Source organism: Dendropsophus ebraccatus, chromosome 2 (genome assembly GCF_027789765.1).
Source record: "Dendropsophus ebraccatus isolate aDenEbr1 chromosome 2, aDenEbr1.pat, whole genome shotgun sequence".
In the NCBI taxonomy this organism is placed as follows: domain Eukaryota; kingdom Metazoa; phylum Chordata; class Amphibia; order Anura; family Hylidae; genus Dendropsophus; species Dendropsophus ebraccatus.
Window position 1 is genome coordinate 10,529,430 of NC_091455.1, and position 13,748 is coordinate 10,543,177.

Sequence of the window (13,748 nt, forward strand, 5' to 3'; positions counted from 1 at the left end):
TGTAATACGGCCCAACTGACCAGTCATTCTCTAACTGACCAATCAGTCTCTGACCAATCTCTAACTGACCAATCAGTCTCTGACAAATCTCTAACTGACCAATCAGTCTCTGACCAATCTCTAACCGACCGATCAGTCTCTGACCAATCTCTAACCGACCGATCAGTCTCTAATTGACCAGTCATTCTGGAACTGACCAATCACATGCCAAAATTTAAATTTAAATCTCCTCCTCAAGGTCACTTCCTGTTGTTCTTATTCAAACAATCTACAGTTTTTATCTAACAGAACACCTCCCTGACCCCACCCAGCTATTTCCTTATTCTCCCATTGTTGAGGCCGGCCATGTTTTTTGCACAATGATTGTAAGTGGCACTCAAGCAAAATTGGTCTAATGCAGTTACTGGTTTGTTGAGCTCACGTGCCCACAGTATACGGAGGCTTCTTGCAGCGGCCACATCCCTTACAAAGCAAGATAGGAGAAGGGATGTCTAAGACCTAGTGCACACTTGACCCTTTTGACAAGAGCTTTTGATGAAAAACTTAGGGCCCTATCATACGGAAAGATTATGGTATGAAAGGTTGTTATATCTCTGGGATTTAATCTTTTGTTGTGTATGCAGGAAACGCTTGAACACCTAACGAAAATTTGTTCGTATGTTGATGATTGTATCTTTTGACCCGGCCATAAAATTATCATTAGTTGTTCACAAATCTTTTGGTGTATGTAAACATTGTGCGTTCGTAAGAATGATTATTCGTTTACTCATGGAAACAAAGATCAAAAATCTGCACCAAAAATGCATGTCTAAAATCTTCACGTTCCATGAGGATATTCCTAAAAAATCTACATAGGATTTAACTGGAGCATGCGCAAGATCATTTGGCATGTTAATACCAGTGGCTGAAGAAGTTGGATGCGGCCCTAAGGAGTCCAGGAAAACATGGATACAGCCTATGACCTAGACAGTATCCATAGGTCTACATCCAACTTGTTCAGCCACTGGTATTAACATGCTGAACATTCAGACTCGAGCATGCTGGGGTCACATTCATCTCTAGTGCACAACCCATTCCATACTAGTTGATGTTTGCACAGTGTTGAGAAATTGCAGTCACATCAAGGCAGCTCTGGTGCTCAATGGGGCACAAAGACCCCTCAACCACATGAGAAAACCCCAGTATTATAATTGGCCTATAGTGGGTAGGGACCTTTCTTACATATATTGTTACACGTTGCACCACTGCGTGTATGAGTGACCTAGCCCTGGCCTGTTTTAGTGACATCATTATACCTACACCATGACATCACTAAAAGGGATTGTTCAGGGTGAAAAACCCTGAGGCAGGACCATTAAAGACCAGCAAATTCTGCTATTGGGGCCTTTTTCTTTTTTTATCATTGTGACTCTCAGTGTATTGATATTGGTGTGTAATGCAGAGTCACTAGGGGTTCACCAAAGCAAGAGCAGGTCTCTTCTGGGTCAAAAAGAAAGATTCTGAAGAAGGTTATACCCCCCTAATATATCTACCTGTTGTAAAGGAAGATAGGATTAGGGGCGTCTCCATTGCTTTATCTTTAAGATGTTTCCTCTTTTTGTTTAGAATTTTTGTAGATTGAATGAAGCCAGGTGATCAGCTGATCGTCACTGGTTCAGGAGAGATCAGCTCTACATTCCACCCCTTTGAGCAAAAATGGGGAACCTTTAGCCCTCCAGTTGTCCAGTCCATTAACTTTGGCTGTCCAGGCATGATGAGAAATGTAGGGCCAAAGGTTCCCCATCCGCACCATAGAGGGACCTTCTCTATGACTTTGGGTCATTATGGATAAAGGTTTTTTTTATGAGATTGATGCTTTTCTTGAAAAATATAATACTACAAGTTATGGCCACTAGATTTTATGTGAGACAACCTTGATCCAGGGATTATTCTGATCGCCATTAGAGTTGGGAAGGAACTTTTCTCCCTGTGTTGGGGCAATTTGCCATCTGCCTCATAAGGGTTTTTGCCTTTCTCTGGATAAACACAGTAGAGTTTCTGAAGGTTGAACTTGACGGACTCCTCAAATACTATTAGTTTGTAATCAGTCCACCATAAATCCTCCTCAAGTCTCCCGTTACTTTGGCGCATATAAGGCCAGGCACGAGAATTGGGTTAGGGGATCTTTTTAGTCCCAGGCATTCCCTGCATAAGCCAGTCCTTAGGTTCCAACTTGTCATTCATAAAAGCCGACGTCACTCATCCGCGAGTCTTCCCGAATGTCCTCCTATCAATGAGTTCAAGACCGGAGGGATAAGGAGATGCTAAACGCTTATCACTTAAAAATGCCTGAGGAGCCGCGATAACAAAGTCGCTGATTAGAAAGAGTTACAGGATAAATAACTTATTCTCCAGCCCTTCTTTCATGAGGGATTCGCCGCTTAATCCAGAAAGTCACCGTCCTCCCTCGGACTGATAAAAGCCTTTCATATGGCAGCGCTTCACGTCTAAATGGTAATTTTTTTCAGCTGATGGAGCAATTCTCGAAGCCTTTAAAGAGATGACTGCGAGAAAGAGAGAACTTATATGTGTTCAATTATCTAGCAGGATGAAACACTTTCCTCCGTGAAATCCGGGATTACTAAGGATTGGCTGCCCTAAATACCTCAATACTGGGGACGTAGAGAGAAGCGGACCACCCCACCGAGAGGACCAGATCCCTAACCCCCTAACTATCTCTTCTAGGGGAAAACCCCAATCCTAGTCCCCCATTACCATGAGTACTAAGGTGTGGGAGACCTGGTCTTCGGCAATCTCTGTCCATTTGCTCCAGATTTCCAAAGAGACTAAAACCTTTTTGGAAATTTGAGAAGTTTTCTGAAAATGTTCCTTCTAAAATGTGGATCTAGTAAAGGAGTGTTGTGAAGCCACAAAATCCTCAGGGCATGATAGGACTTCTGGTTTACAGTTACTCCAGTCACTAATATCATTGGGGTATACTGCGGGAGACCACAGGTTTCTGCTACAGTAGCTAAAATGCCCAATTGAAGGTACTGTCAAATGGTATAGAGTGCACTCCTCTCTCTAAGGTGCATTCTTCGTCTATAGATGGTGATAAACAGGTGGCACAGAGTTCTGGTGGTGGCCAGTCTAAGGGTAAAACACAGGATCAGGTTGGGCAATGACATTTTTTCGTTATATTACTATCGAAAAATTATGTGGTTACAAGTTATTGATGCAACTGCAACACAACCCGATCATCTGGTTTCATCCTTTTCCAGTTATTGCAAAACTACATATCCCATTATGCCGGCACACTAGACACCCTTTGTCCAGGCATGATGGCATCTGTAGTTTTGCCGAAGCGTGGTAGGATGTGCATCACTGTTCTACAACAACACTGTCCTCCTTATGGCTGTCATACATCTACTCTCCCAGCATGATACTGCACCACAGGTCAGATTCCTTCCAAAGTCTTCAAAGGTACTTTCGTATACTCTGGATTTTCCGTGCACAATTTCATCCTGTGTAAAAGCACAGTGACACGGAAGTCTACTGCAAAATGAAACAATTTGGGTTCTTCCACCTGAGAATAATCTTTCCCCTTGTCCTTAGTGGAGAAGTCAAAATCCACAATGAATCACTGACGGTTTCTGTGCTGCCAAAAATCTTCACCAAAATCTGCATGATTTGTTGCTGATTTGCCACATTCTGCAGCCTTTGTGTCTCCTTTGAGTTTATCACATTAGTAGTAGTAGTTGTGTGACGGCCAGGAATTGGAGAATGCCAGGTCCTGGCGGCACCACCATCCCCGACAGAAGCTGAACCAGAAGAGCTCTGGAGTCACGGCGAGGTTCACCGATTGTTTGCCAAATCATAATTAACACGAGCAACAACAACAAACGTTCATCGTCCCCGAAATAACTGCACCGCGAACAGGTGGTGACCTCATCATAGTATCACTCAGCAGCTGTAGAGGGGATTTATGGAGACGGATGTCCCCTGCACTGTAGCTACTGCTGTGGAGGCAGAACCAATTTAGAGGTGACATAAGGTTTATTGTCTCCCGTCATAAACATCGCACATTACAGATTAACATTCTCATCCTCAACATGGCCGCAATATGAGCAGAAATCAATCCCTCCGAGCAGGCAGATAACCAGTCATGGGGCAGGGTAGGGAGGGGGGTGCTGAAATTGCAGAATATCTAAGGAGCTCCTGTCATCACTTTATGACCTTCGGAGGACATTTTTATTTAAAGGATTCCTTGTCCCAAAAACTGAGCTGGTTCTTAAAGGGGAATTATCAGCAGATTAGACAAATCTAACTTGCTGGTAGCTCCCTATTGTGCACGGGGCGCGGAGGAGGAAGGCATGTCTCTTACCTTACTCCTCAGCACCACTCCCGCACTGTTAGCAGTCCTTGGTCTGGACCACTGCCCCACCCCCATAATGATAGTCAATGGGGCGGGCAGGCCGAATCGGCCCTATGGGGGGGGGCAGTGCTACACTGCTAACAGCATGGGAACGACGCAGAGGAGGAAAGTAAGAGACATACCATCCTCCTCGGGGCCCCATGCACAACGGGGGTATCAGCAGGTTAGATTCGTCTAACCTGATAGTTCCCCTTTAATGTACTTGGAGCTTCAAATCCCTGTTACCTAACCACAAAATAACTTTATGAACTTAACAAAAATTTAATTGTACATTTACTTTAGACTATACCAAGCGCCCACTTGGTGAAGACTAGTCCTTCAGGGGTGTAACTAGGGGGCCGGCTGATGGGTGTGGGGAGGGAGGAGCACCAACTCTGAGGCCCCTCCCCTGAGGAATTTACCTAAAGAATCTGATAATATTTGTAACTGTCTCTCTTGTGTGTTTCAGAGACGCGCCCGGAAGGTGAAGTGTTGTCTCATCTCCACCGGACTCTTTGTCGCCTTGGTGATTATAATCATCATTGTCGCCTCCGTTAGAAACTAGCCTGACATGAGGACTTCTCCGCGCCGCGCTCCCCGCCTGTGGTATCTCTTCTAGTATCTCAGCTTTCCTATGGCTGCACTGTGATAAGCTATGACCTCCTACTGGTGACCGAGCACACTACATATTTATGCCTCTACTTGTGATGTTTGCATTGAAAATAATAAAAAAAGATAAAACCTTCATAGTCTCAGTCACAAAAGTATCAGGAAAATCACAGAAAGACGGAACTCACACCATCTACGGAGCAGGTTAGTCTGGTTGGGTGATGTCATTATGATGTCACAGTGAGTGCAGTGAGGTCACAGTCTGTGATTGGATGGTGATGTCACAGTGAGTGCAGTGAGGTCACAGTCTGTAATTGGATGATGATATCACAGTGAGTGCAGTGAGGTCACAGTCTGTGATTGGATGGTGATGTCACAGTGACTGCAGTGAGGTCACAGTCTGTGATTGGATGGTGATGTCACAGTGAGTGCAGTGAGGTCACAGTCTGTAATTGGATGATGATATCACAGTGAGTGCAGTGAGGTCACAGTCTGTGATTGGATGGTGATGTCACAGTGAGTACAGTGAGGTCACAGTCTGTAATTGGATGATGATGTCACAGTGAGGTCACACAGTCTATGTAGCAGGTTAGGATTACAGCCAGCGGACAGTCTTTATGTGAGGCTCAGCCACATGGCAGCACACACCGATCAGTGACTGATGCAGTGACAGGGTTAATGCTCCAGGGCTGAGCTATAAATTACTTATCCTGGGTCACCGCCTGCATTTAACATAAAACTCTCTGTGCTTCCTGCTGCAGGCGGCGGCCATGTTTGCTGACCCGTACTCTATAGTTACCTCATTAGTGATTCCATAGACCAATGTTATAGTAATGTAATGTGCCAAGTTATATATTATCTCTGAGAGCACTTAAAGGGGCAGTGACTGTAGACAGCTATCCTCATACTACAGACCTCAGCTGCTGTAGAACCTCACACTACACCTCAGCTGCTGCAGAACCTCCTACTACACCTCAGCTGCTGCAGAGCCTCATCATACACCTCAGCTGCTGCAGAACCTCATCATACACCTCAGCTGCTGCAGAGCCTCATCATACACCTCAGCTGCTGCAGAACCTCCTACTACACCTCAGCTGCTGCAGAACCTCCTACTACACCTCAGCTGCTGCAGAGCCTCATCATACACCTCAGCTGCTGCAGAACCTCATCATACACCTCAGCTGCTGCAGAACTTCATCATACACCTCAGCTGCTGCAGAACCTCATCATACACCTCAGCTGCTGCAGAACTTCATCATACACCTCAGCTGCTGCAGAACTTCATCATACACCTCAGCTGCTGCAGAACCTCATCACACAACTCAGCTGCTGCAGAACCTCATCATACACCCCAGCTGCTGCAGAACCTCTTCTCTCTCTCTCTCTCTCTCTATATATATATATATATATATACTCCAGGTAAGTGGTTATCACAGGGTTAATAAGAGCATTTGTTGTCTGCCCAGGGTTGAATGTAATAGAAGTATAAAGTCCCTCATATATTCAGATGTTTCTATAATATCACTGGCTAATTGGTGTCTTTACTATTACCTGTGCGGGGCTAATCCCTCAGAGCTGAACTCCTACAGCTCTCATGTCAATATGAGGTCTATACTGAGTAACACATCGAAGAGCCAACATGTTTGACACCATCCTTTATGGCTCTATCTGCCACAACTTTATCAGTGTTGTTATAATAAGATTATGTATCTATCTGCGTGTACTGGAATCACTGTATGTGGACGGCAGGAGCCAGGCTTGGAGTTGTGAACACATTTGTCTAATGTTCAGTTTATCCTTAAGCATCGAGAGCGAAGATGAAGAAATCAATCAAGAGTGGAGAAGTAACTGATCACAGCCGGCACCAAAAATACACAAATATAGATGTATACAGTGCAGACTGCACCGCCGGCAAATCTCATCTCACCATTGTTATATATGAGAAGACATCATCTCCAGCGAAGAGAACAAGTCTAATCATGTGACCAACAATACTATACAGGGGTTATAGTACATAGGGAGCAGTATTATAGTAGTTATATATTCCTGTATATAGGAGCAGTATTATAGTAGTTATATTCCTGTATATAGGAGCAGTATTATAGGAGTTATATATTCTTGTATATAGGAGCAGTATTATAGAAGTTATATATTCTTGTATATAGGGGCAGTATTATAGTAGTTATATTCTTGTATATAGGGGGCAGTATTATAGTAGTTATATTCCTGTATATAGGGGGCAGTATTATAGTAGTTATTAACAAGAGAGGAGGAGTGGATCGCACCGCCCTCGCAATCTCCGGCAGCCGGATTCACAGGAAAGAGACCTACGAGGTGACACCACTGTGGCCACTGGACTCAGGGTGCTCCGTATAGGCAGTAAGGTAATACACAAAAACAAAGTCAAAGATACGTGCACTCACCGATGTAGTGTGCCGCTGGGGTACTTTAATGGAGGTTACATCCAAACGTGCAGGGAGGGGGGAGTGAAGGCAGGTGTATTCTCAGGTGTAGACAACAATTGTTTCACGTGTTCCCACGCTTCTTCCGGTCTACGGAATGACGCCTTGCCACTAAGGAGGTGCTTAAATACGTATAAGTGAAAGTGACACAAACAGATTAAAATACAAGTTAAACAAACGGAGCAAATTCATTACGCTCGTTTAACCCTAAAGGACCTAGTGCATGTAACTTTGAGATCCATAGAGTCTCTTTGCGTAGTAGGATCTATGGATCTCAAAGTTACATGCACTAGGTCCTTTAGGGTTAAACGAGCGTAATGAATTTGCTCCGTTTGTTTAACTTGTATTTTAATCTGTTTGTGTCACTTTCACTTATACGTATTTAAGCACCTCCTTAGTGGCAAGGCGTCATTCCGTAGACCGGAAGAAGCGTGGGAACACGTGAAACAATTGTTGTCTACACCTGAGAATACACCTGCCTTCACTCCCCCCTCCCTGCACGTTTGGATGTAACCTCCATTAAAGTACCCCAGCGGCACACTACATCGGTGAGTGCACGTATCTTTGACTTTGTTTTTGTGTATTATAGTAGTTATATTCCTGTATATAGGAGCAGTATTATAGTAATATTCTTATATATAGGAGCAGTATTATAGTAGTTATATTCTTGTATATAGGAGCAGTATTATAGTAGTTATATTCCTGTATATAGGGAGCAGTATTATAGTAGTTATATTCTTGTATATAGGAGCAGTATTATAGTAGTTATATTCCTGTATGTAGGGGCAGTATTATAGTAGTTATAGTCTTGTATATAGGAGCAGTATTATAGTAGGTATATTCTTGTATATAGGGGCAGTATTATAGTAGTATATTCCTGTATATAGGGGCAGTATTATAGTAGTTATATTCCTGTATATAGGAGCAGTATTATAGTAGTTATATTCCTGTATATAGGGAGCAGTATTATAGTAGTTATATTCTTGTATATAGGAGCAGTATTATAGTAGTTATATTCTTGTATATAGGAGCAGTATTATAGTAGTTATATTCTTGTATATAGGAGCAGTATTATAGTAGGTATATTCTTGTACATAGAGGGCAGTATTATAGTAGTTATATCCCTGTATATAGGAGCAGTATTATAGTAGTTATATTCTTGTGTATAGGAGGCAGTATTATAGTAGTTATATTCTTGTATATAGGAGCAGTATTATAGTAGTTATATTCCTGTATATAGGAGGCAGTATTATAGTAGTTATATTCCTGTATATAGGAGCAGTATTATAGTAGTTATATTCCTGTATATAGGAGCAGTATTATAGTAGTTATATTACTGTATATAGGAGCAGTATTATAGTACTTATATTCTTGTATATAGGAGCAGTATTATAGTAGTTATATCCCTGTATATAGGAACAGTATTATAGTAGTATATTCTTGTATATAGGGGGCAGTATTATAGTAGTTATATTCTTGTATATAGGAGGTAGTATTATAGTAGTTATATTCTTGTTTATAGGGAGCAGTATTATAGTAGTAAATTCTTGTATATAGGGGCAGTATTATAGTAGTATATTCTTGTATATAGGGGTCAGTATTATAGTAGTTATATTCCTGTATATAGGAGCAGTATTATAGTAGTTATATCCCTGTATATAGGAGCAGTATTATAGTAGTTATATTCCTGTATATAGGAGCAGTATTATAGTAGTATGTTCTTGTATATAGGAGCAGTATTATAGTAGCATGTTCTTGTATATAGGGGCAGTATTATAGTAGTTATATTCCTGTATATAGGAGCAGTATTATAGTAGTTATATTCCTGTATATAGGAGCAGTATTATAGTAGTATGTTCTTGTATATAGGAGCAGTATTATAGTAGCATGTTCTTGTATATAGGGGCAGTATTATAGTAGTTATATTCCTGTATATAGGAGCAGTATTATAGTAGTATGTTCTTGTATATAGGAGCAGTATTATAGTAGCATGTTCTTGTATATAGGGGCAGTATTATAGTAGTTATATTCCTGTATATAGGAGCAGTATTATAGTAGTATGTTCTTGTATATAGGGGCAGTATTATAGTAGTTATATTCTTGTTCTATCAGAATATAATAAGTGTATAGCAGGTTATTGTTTCAGCGTCTGATGGTAATAGTAGTCTGGTGCAGAATCTCAGTTTGGCTCCTTCCTCCCATCATGTCCTCCGCTGCCCCATATATAATCTTAATGAATGCTGTTAACAATGTCTGACATTAATAGTTTTGTTCCTCAAATTCCTCGTGTCCCTTCTTTCATTTAATCAATACCAACAGAGAGAATTTATTTACTTTGCCTTATTTTACTATCTTGCCTAATGGCCATAAAATGCGCTTGTCTATTTGTTGGCGCGACTTGTCCTGAGAGCAAATTGCTTTATGTTTATTTTATATTTCCGAGGCATAAATATTGCATCATCTCAGTTCCTTAAGAAGACTCATTTAAGTAAGTGTGCGGGTTACAGTGTTTTATGTCTCTTATTAACAGCCCTGAACAGAGCACTTCAAGGAATTAAAGGCATAAAGGGGAGCCGGGGAGCGATCTGTTATAATGTCACTTTCTACATTTCTATTGAAACTTCCTCGCTGAGAATTGATGCTTTGTTATTCTGTCATGTTGGAGAAAGTTGAAGCTTCCCGCTGACCCCATTATGGGGTCACCCTTTACCAGTAGGGGCTCTTACTATGTCTATGTCTCCCCATAGCCTTCCTCTCTTTACACTGATTGCACATAACTTACAGGCTTTCTCTCTCAGTAACCCCCGCTGTCTTGATCTTGCAGTCTTCTCATATTTCATGTTGCCTTTTGTGTCATAGTGAGACATTCTCTTATATAGCAGGTAGATGTGGACTTGTGTAGGAAGAATTTACTTTAGTAACTCAAATTTTCCTTTAAAGGGGTTTTCCTGCTTCTATTTCATCTCCTTAGTTGGGGGCTGTTTTCAAAACTTATACAAGGCTGCGTATCCTAGAGAGGCAGTCTAATGTATAGCAGGTAGATGTGGACGTGTATGGGAAGAATCTCCCTTAGTAATGGAAGATTTCCTTTAATGGTGCGTTCACACCTACAGGACCTGCAGCAGATTTCATTTAAATAACGGAACACAGCATCAAATCTGCTGCAGATCCTGTAGGTGTGAACGCACCCTAAAGAGGATTTCCTAAACATACCTTGTGGATCATGTGGGGTCTTACCAACTAGAACAAAAGGACTTAAGCCTGTGTATATGTGGAGGCAGTCTCCTGTATAGATGGTAGATGGATTTAAATGGGTACAATTTCCCTGTGTTACCTGATTTTGTTTCTGCTATATTACAGATATTGCCTGTCCATCAGGAATGCGGCAATCTAGCAGAGGGGTCCTAAGACAAGCCTGTGTATCATATGGAGGCAGTCTCTTGTATAGCAAGTAGATGCAGACTTTAACTGGAAGAAATTCCTTTATCTAATTTTTTCATTATATTATGTATATTGTGGGAATTAGCGTCACAAGTGGTAGGCACAAGCAGGCTTTGGATGCAACTAAAAATGTTTATTGATAACAAACCAGAAAAAAAAATAGTCCAGCATGAGGCTTTTACAGCAGCCGTTCCAGCTTCAAACACAAAGCAGTTGACTTTCAGGAACATTAATGGTGCGTTCACACCTACAGGATCTGCAGCTGATTTTCTGCAGCAGATTTCAGTTAAATAACTGAAATCTGCTGCAGAAAATCAGCTGCAGATCCTGTAGGTGTGAACGCACCCTAACAGAAAGCATATACACACCACCGTGAAGTTATGTCCTCATTCAGACCAGCAGTCTGTAGCTGCTCTGTTGCAGGGCTTCTCTCTCCAGCTCCTGTCTGCCAGATTCACTGTGGATCAACTGACTCCCAAACACTCTCAGCAGGTTGTCTCTCCACACCTGATGCACCAAGTCAGAGGCTTTTAAAAAACCCAGTAAAGCCTGGACCGGAATATGGGAACAGCCTCCCACCCACGCTACAGCCGTTCCAAGAAAGACAGCCCATTTTAGCCGCACAGCAGCTATACTAAATAGCAAATGTCAGTAACCTATAGTTACTGACCATGAACTGCTGTCTTTCCCCCACAGAGTCCCAGGACCTCTGTGGCACATACATTGTAGTTCTCCTGCTGCAATTCAGGTATGTGGAAAGTCTGGGATGTACCAGCGGACTGGCAACCCTGAACTCCCTGAAACTTCCATACAGAGCACAATAACCTGCTTGGCACATATCTACCTTCCACTATTCTTCCTGCTGGTTGCCTACAATATGCGGAGTCTACCCATCTACCGTAGTAGAGGAGGGCTAAAATAAGTTTGTGTATCATGTTGAGGTAGTCTCTTGCACAGCAGGTAAATGGTTTGAAAAGGTTAAGGTCAAGTAACGATTTTTTTTTTTCCAATTTCTTAGAGACATTGCCTATCATTGGGAATTTAACCTTTACATTTATTGGAGGAGGCTTAAATAAAACTGTGGATCAGGAAGGCAGTCTCCTGTACAGCAGGTAGATATAGACTTATAATAAATAAGTAAAGGATAATGAAACCATAGCTGCTTTCTTCCAGGAACAGCACAACGTTTTTGTACCTATTATGGGGGCTGCTATTCTGCCTGAGCTATTCTATAAATATTTAGAGATATGCTTTACAGCAAACCCCATAGACCATTGGTAACAATATACAGGGCCTGTCCCATTCAGATGAACGAGAAAGGCTTCTGGGCATGCTCATTGACCTTTGTAGAGGTCAGGAGGACGCCAAGTTGTGAAAAGAAGCCGCTGAGTGAAACTCTTTATAGTGCTGTCACCTTAATTTTAAGCCTAGTGGCCAGAATGTTAACTACATCATTTTGGGAGTATTGTATAATATAGACAGTAAAATGGGGAATTCGTAGAAATTATGTTTAACATAAAAACTTGGTTTAAACAATGTCATTTTTTGATGACACATTCCCTGTGTTATAGAGCCAGTCTCTTATATAGCAGACTTAAAGGGATAGTCCCATCTCACCTAATATAGTTATACTTAAAGGGGTTATCCAGTGCTGCAAAAACATGGCCAGTTTCATTCAGAGACAACGTGACCCTTGTATCCAGTTCAGGTGCGGTTTGCAATTAAAGGGGTTATCCAGCACTACAAAAACATGGCCACTTTCCCCCTACTGTTGTCTCCAGTTTGGGTGGGGTTTTGAAACTCAGTTCCATTAATGTAAAAGGAGCTTAATTGCAAACCGCACCTGAACTGGACACAACAGTAGGGGGAAAAGTGGCCATGTTTTTGTAGAGCTGGATAACCTCTTTAAGCTCCATTCACTTCAATAGAACTGAGCAGCAAAACCCCACCCAAGCTGGAGACAAGAGTAGTGCTGTCTCTCTCAAAGAAAGTAGCCATGTTTTTGTAGGTTTTGTAGCTCTGGATAACCCCTTTAATAATAATAAATAAATATTCTTGCAAGCAAACATGCCTCCTTCTCCTGATATGCTGTTCTTTCCCTCCCATGGTTCACCACCGACCACCACTCTGCTCTAAAAGCAGTGATCTGAATTGTGGGTATATATAGCTATTGTATACATACTGAGATAATATGTGTGTATATATATATATATATATATATATATATATATATATATATACATATTAGTATATATACTATCTCGCTATACATCTACATTATAGCTATTTATATATGGCAGCCAGAATGGTGGTTGGTAACCTCCTAGACAATGAGCTGTCAACAATGGGAGGGAAAGAGCTGAATATTAGGAGAGGAATACAAGTTTGCAAAATGATTGTATTTGCAGAAATACTTAACTTAGCGAGTTCTACAAGTATATTAGCTGAATATCCCTTTAAGGGGCTGACTTTTTATGTATGTCTGAAATCTCTTATTTGAAGGTTTTTTTCACCAACAATATTGGAAGGGTTTTACTATTGTAAGCGCTCTATAATTTGTCAGACAGTCAGCAGACAATATAGATTATGAGTCGGTGGTCGGGGATCGGTGGTGGTCTGACCGCTTAGTGGAGGAGGTCCTGACCAGTCCTGTATCGGTCACTGCAGTAACGTGGAGCAATGTGTCCAGGAGCAGCTCCACGACTAGCGGAGAAGTTTAGTGTGTGACTCTATAAGTGAATGTATTATACATGCAGCATCGGGCGAGTCCAGCATTTTGCTTACAGCAACTGAATATATTTAAAATTGCTGAATTATTCATTGCAAAGTTTTAGATTATCAAA

At 41.5% G+C, this 13,748-nt stretch overlaps 1 protein-coding gene and 1 long non-coding RNA gene across 2 annotated transcripts in view; one reads left to right on the forward strand and one right to left on the reverse strand.

The window, feature by feature from the left end:
* Positions 1-5,138, forward strand: part of TSNARE1 (t-SNARE domain containing 1) — a 204,077-nt gene extending 198,939 nt beyond the window's left edge. The window contains exon 12 of the mRNA XM_069957023.1: positions 4,863-5,138. Coding sequence (XP_069813124.1) covers positions 4,863-4,958 — 96 coding nt within the window. The 3' untranslated portion in view covers positions 4,959-5,138. The remainder of the gene's footprint in view (positions 1-4,862) is intronic.
* Positions 1-13,748, reverse strand: part of LOC138782973 (uncharacterized) — a 116,430-nt gene that overhangs the window by 66,377 nt on the left and 36,305 nt on the right. The window lies entirely within an intron of this gene.